Genomic DNA, 5300 nt, shown 5'->3' with positions numbered 1-5300 from the left:
TATATATAGGCAAACAAACTTATCCTCTTCTTCTTCACAAAACCTTCCACATTAGGTAAAATCCTCCACTGCTTAACAGTGAAAGTTCTGGAAGGCGGGTTTCTCCAATGCTTTTGGGTAAAATCCTTCACTGAAAATAGTGTGAGTTCCAAAAGCTTGGAATTGGAATTGCTTCTTCACTTCCTCTATTCGCAGGTTCCAAAGTCTCTTAGGTGAAATCCCACACTGCTTCACAGTGTCGTGTTCTGACAAGGAATATATCCATGGACCTATACAAATTTCAGAAGCCCAATCAGATGTTGACAGCCACAATGACTCAACATAATTTGTCAACCCACACTGAGAAGGGTGCTGACGCAGTTCAATCTAAAACTACGAGAGTTTCTTATGTGGATGCCGCAAACCACCAACTTCGGCAACCAGTGGAATTCCAGGAACTACCAATCCCCAAAAAGATGGGGCAATACCCAGCAATCACTATCCCAGAGAAAGCTTACGAAAAGGGTTTGTTGTTTTGCAAACATTGTTTGGTAGGAAGGATTAATTTGAAAAAAGTGTCGCTGGAGAGAGTTCGAGTCATTGCCTCACAAATTTGGAAACCATTAGGGGAATGGCTGATCACTCCCATTGGAAAAGGTTTTCTCTTTCTCCGATTTTCAAATGTAGAAGATCTAAACAGAGTCTGGGAGAAAGGATCGTGGGACTTTGACAAAATGCCTATGAGAATCAGCCAATGGACTACAAACTTCAATCCCGATAGCCAAAAGCAATCTCATGGTTTGGTTTGGATTAGATTGCCTGGACTCGGTCAGGAATATTGGGAGCCGGAGGCATTGATGTCCATTACTCGGGGAGTGGGGTACCCTATGCAAATAGATGAGAAAACCTTCAACAGAGAGTATGGATACTATGCCAACATTTTGGTTGACGTGGACCTCTTCCGGATCAAATCTACGTAAGGACGAAGTTTATCAACTTCTGGCAAACTGTCGAGGTGGAAAAACTACCAAAAATGTGCACACATTGCAAAATCGTGGGACACTTGGTAACGGAATGTCGGAGGCTTAGAAACGATATGCCGCATAACAAAAACAAGGGAAACAAGGATAAGGAGGTTGTAGTGGATGCCACCCCCCCATTGGAACCGATGGGAGAAAGTCGCAGAAGACGCAGAAAGGAAAAGAACACTGGAGAGTCCAGCAAGCAAGAGGAGTCATTGTGGATAGTGAAAAGCTCTGACAAGCCCAAAGAAGTCCAGACACAAAATCGGTTTGAGGGGCTTGAAGTGGACGAGATATACACTGTAGAGGACAATGACCATATTGTGGCCGCTAATGAGGACCAGGACCACATCCTAGCAAAGAAATCTTTGGAGATTAACATGGGGAAAGCAGTGGCATTATCCACTACAGAGAATATATCTATAGTAGGTGCGCCAGAGTGTATCACATCATCGATATTTACTGCAAAGGGTGTGAACGAGCAGATCACAGCAGTGACCTTACCTCTAGAGCGTGATTCTGAGCAACTCTTTTTAGATGGCATGAAGGAGAACTCTTATAATGAGGGTGCGGAAGTGATTATAGCAGTTGCGAATTCAAAGAAAGTGTATGATCAGGGGGGTGGCAGTATTGAGAAATCAATTGTAGGACATGAGCTAGGCTCCTAAGCAATAGGCGAGGTGGATGATATGGCATCGTCTGAGATCGAGGCATCCCTGGAAGTGCTCTGTGAGGCAAAAGGGATGGAAAAGCTGGCAGATAATGGGGCTAAGTCGAGGGGATTCCGGCTTCGCTCCTTTAAAAAGATCCTCCATCTATCATAGCACCCAACTTTCGATCAAATCTTGAAGAGGCTGTCATATTACAAGTTGTGAATACCCCTCCTGTGGGTGAGAGTTTTGCTTCTCCTTTGGCCCATAGACCTTCCTCCAACATAGTGTCTAACTTCATAAATGAAGAGACTGTTGAGGCGAATTCTTTAACAGAGGATCAGGTAGTAAAATGGGGAGCTGTTTTGGATCAAAGAGCCGCTAACTTACTATCTCCGCTGGATAAGAGCATTGTAGTAGAGGGTCGAATAGCAGAAGACTAGACTCATATTCATCGACCTCGATAGGACATGTTGAGCCACCAACCTTGGGTGATGGAAACAGGTCCAAATTAATAACTGAGGCTAATTCTCTGCTGAGATTGGTTAACTGGGCTGATTTTGCTGATGATGAGAATGAAGAGGCCGGTGAAGAACCATGGCAGACGAAAGTAAAGAAAAAGAATAAGCCGCAATGGATGTTGTAGGAGTACTCTCCTCCATCCACAAGGGCGAGAAAAAATAATTCAGCATAATCAATGACGAACATCCTTTTCTGGAATGTTCATGGAATGCGAAGAACATCTCCTAAGTTATACTTAGAAGAAATCATACAGAAGTACAAGCCAGACTTGATCGGTTTGGCGGAGCCTCTCATAGCTCCCAATGTTACTCCTTCATGGCTGATTAATAGGGGCAACAACAATATTTTTGCTCATAACCACTCGGATAGCAAAATAGTAAATATCTAGGTTTTTTGGAAGAACGACATGGCGGTGAATGTGGTTGCCATTAATGATCAATATATAACTATAAATATGAATTAGCATTTCATATCTTTTGTCCATACCAAATGCTTCTACATACAAAGAAGAGCATTATGGGAAGAACTTGGGGTTTTTGGTGCACTAAACACTTCCTGGATTGTAATTGGTGACTTTAACTCCATTACCACAAGAACAGAGAAGAAAGGTGGAAGGTGTCTGAACCAAAGAGCAATGAGTGAGTTCGTGGACTTCATAAACAATAATGCTCTTTTGGACACGGCCACTCTGGGGCATAGCTTCTCCTGGTGTAATAGACAAATAGGGAAGAAGTGGATTTTGGCAAAGATAGACAGAGCTCTCGTTAGTAACAGCTGGCTGCTGGTGAATCCTAACTGGAGATGCAAGATATTGCAACGCAAGTTCTCTGACCACTCACCAGTAATAGGATGGTGTAACAAAAACATTAGGCCTGACAATGTTCTGTTCTGGTTTAGAAAGATCTGGCTAGAGCACAATCAGTTCATGAATATGGTAAAGTTAAGCTGGAGTGAGCCAATGTGCGATGGTCCTATTCGTCTTGTCATACGCAAGCTCAAAAGACTCAAGAGTACTCTAAAGGCCTAGCACAAAAATACATACTGGGGCACTAGAGATAAAATTGCTCAGGCAAATAAATCCCTCAAAGACATCTAAAAGCAGCAAGAGTAGGAATCTTTTGATGTCCAGCTACACTTACAAGAAATGGAAACGGAAAAATTCATCTCAAATCTCGTGCACACTGAAGCCACTATGTGGAAACAAAGAGCATGCATCAAGGAGGAGCTAGAAGGGGATAGAAACTCTGCTTATTTCCAGGCCAAAGCACGGATTCGGCAGTCCAAATATTTTATTGAGGAGATCAAGACAGCGGAAGGAACTCTATTGCATGACCAAGGTCTTATAGAGGAGTACATGGTACAAGCCTAGAAAGTCAAGTTTGAGGCCATCCCGGTACTGTGGAACCAGGAGCTTCTGAACCTCATCCTACATGCGGTTACAGAACAACAAAATGATATGCTCATAGCTATACCTAGCTGGAAAGAAATATCAAACACAATCATGGGTATGGATCCACAAAGCTCCCCAGGACCTGATGGCTTTCAGGGCATGTTCTTCCAGAAATGTTGGAGCATTATGAGCGCTAATGTTTGTCGAGCCATTAGTTCATTATTCACTGATCACATCATCCTGCAAGGAATGAATTCAAATTTTCTGGTGCTATTTCCGGAATGCAAGAATGCTCGAGAAATTGGTCAGTACAGGCCACTCTGTTTAAGTCACTTCCTTTTTAAGATTGTTACTAAAATTTTGGCTAACCGGCTAACTTCTATTGCCATGAAAATCATTTGTTGTGAGCAACATAGTTTTTAAAGGGGAGAACATGAAGCACGACAATTGCAATGGCCTCATAACTCATCAATGATATGCACATAAAAAGATGGGGTGGAAATGCAATCATCAAATTGGACATCTCTCAAGCATTTGATTCTCTCAGCTAGGACTTCCTTTTTATGGTACTGGAGAGATTTGGATTCAACCCACCCAAATTTCCGTGACATGATCAAGAACATTCTCAGCAGCGCAAAGATTTTTATTATGATATATGGTGGACCGTGTGGGTTCTTTGGCACTGGCAGAGGACTTTGACAAGGGGATCCCCTTTCTCTGCTTCTTTTTGCTATCGCATAGTTGCTCTCAGCAGAAGTGTAGTGAGGCTACAAAGTTCAGGCAAAACCATCCCTATGGCATTTGTTGGGAATACTTACTCTCCATCACACCTTCTGTTTGCAGACGACATCATCCTATTTGCTAATGGAAGTTTAAAAGGCCTCAGATACTTGAGAAATTGCTTAAATGACTACCAACTAGCAGCTGGCCAGCTCATTAATAGGGAAAAAAGTAAGTTGTTCCTCAGAAGCATGACAGACACCAAAGGAAGAGAGGTGGAAGCAATTTTTGACATGAAGGAAGGTTCCTTGCCTGAGGTATACTTGGGGGGTACCACTATTCAAAGGTCGTGTCACACAATCCAGCATGCAAATTCTAGTTGACAAGATAAAAAAGAGAGCAAGTGGATGGGCAAGAAAGTTACTTTCTTTTTAGGGGGGAGTGGTCCTTGCACAGACTATACTGAACAGCATGCCAGTGTACAACATGGGAATCTACAAATGGCCGAGACAGAGCATAAAGGAGGGGGAAAAAGCCATCAGAAGCTTCATCTGGTCTGGAAACCCAGCAGTAAGAAAGACTATCACACTAAAATGGGAGAAAGTGTGCAAGCCAAAGGCGGAAGGGGGGTCTAGGTCTTAGACCTCTGAAAAAGTTGAACCTTGCACTGCTCATGAAACTGGCATGGCAAATGATCATGACGGACAGCCAATGGTCAGAGTATATGGTGCAAAAATACAAATTGAAGCACAGAAGGTGGTTGGCTAGTCACAAATGCTCATCCATCTGGAAAGGGCTGAAATGGGCTTTGGAAGAAATGAAAGGGCATATGGGCTGGACTATTGGCTCAGGTAGCTCTCTAGACGTCTGGAGAGATGATTGGGCTGGTCCAAACAAGGTCATGGCCTTGCATCCGCACTTTGACTGGAGTAATCATTCTTTAAAAGTTCGAGATCTAATTGTGAACAACCAATGGAGCTTCCTTGATAGCTTGAACTCTCTGCTGCCTCCAAGTAT

The 5300-nt window shown here is 43.0% G+C and overlaps 3 protein-coding genes across 3 annotated transcripts; all 3 read left to right on the top strand.

The window, feature by feature from the left end:
• The first annotated feature begins 311 nt into the window (after positions 1 to 311).
• On the top strand, positions 312 to 959 carry LOC147475412 (uncharacterized). Its single transcript, XM_086585411.1, has one exon. It carries the CDS (start codon positions 312 to 314, stop codon positions 957 to 959), a length of 648 nt encoding a protein of 215 aa, XP_086441537.1.
• Positions 960 to 2807: 1848 nt separating this feature from the next.
• LOC147475411 (uncharacterized) lies at positions 2808 to 3200 on the top strand. The gene has a single exon (XM_086585410.1). The coding sequence runs from the start codon at positions 2808 to 2810 to the stop codon at positions 3198 to 3200; it is 393 nt and encodes a 130-aa protein (XP_086441536.1).
• A 165-nt stretch (positions 3201 to 3365) lies between these two features.
• Positions 3366 to 4925, top strand: LOC147475410 (uncharacterized). The gene is made up of 4 exons (XM_086585409.1): positions 3366 to 3530; positions 3582 to 3867; positions 4407 to 4600; positions 4719 to 4925. The coding sequence occupies exons 1-4, from the start codon at positions 3366 to 3368 to the stop codon at positions 4923 to 4925; spliced, it is 852 nt and encodes a 283-aa protein (XP_086441535.1).
• The last annotated feature ends 375 nt before the right edge of the window (positions 4926 to 5300 follow it).

Source organism: Coptis chinensis, chromosome 9, assembly GCF_015680905.1.
Source record: "Coptis chinensis isolate HL-2020 chromosome 9, ASM1568090v1, whole genome shotgun sequence".
Taxonomy (NCBI): domain Eukaryota; kingdom Viridiplantae; phylum Streptophyta; class Magnoliopsida; order Ranunculales; family Ranunculaceae; genus Coptis; species Coptis chinensis.
The sequence above is the reverse complement of the archived record's forward strand: the minus strand, read 5'-3'. Positions and strand labels throughout refer to the sequence as shown.

What these genes read in the sequence shown, in the direction of transcription:
- LOC147475412 (XM_086585411.1), top strand. Translation starts at nt 312, where the DNA reads ATGACTCAACATAATTTGTCAACCCACACTGAGAAGGGTGCTGACGCA.
- LOC147475411 (XM_086585410.1), top strand. Translation starts at nt 2,808, where the DNA reads ATGAGTGAGTTCGTGGACTTCATAAACAATAATGCTCTTTTGGACACG.
- LOC147475410 (XM_086585409.1), top strand. Translation starts at nt 3,366, where the DNA reads ATGTGGAAACAAAGAGCATGCATCAAGGAGGAGCTAGAAGGGGATAGA. An exon ending in GTCTTATAGAGGAGTACATG is followed by an intron (nt 3,531 to 3,581) that starts GTACAAGCCTAG and finishes CTGTGGAACCAG; the next exon opens with GAGCTTCTGAACCTCATCCT. An exon ending in AGGAAGGTTCCTTGCCTGAG is followed by an intron (nt 4,601 to 4,718) that starts GTATACTTGGGG and finishes CTTTCTTTTTAG; the next exon opens with GGGGGAGTGGTCCTTGCACA.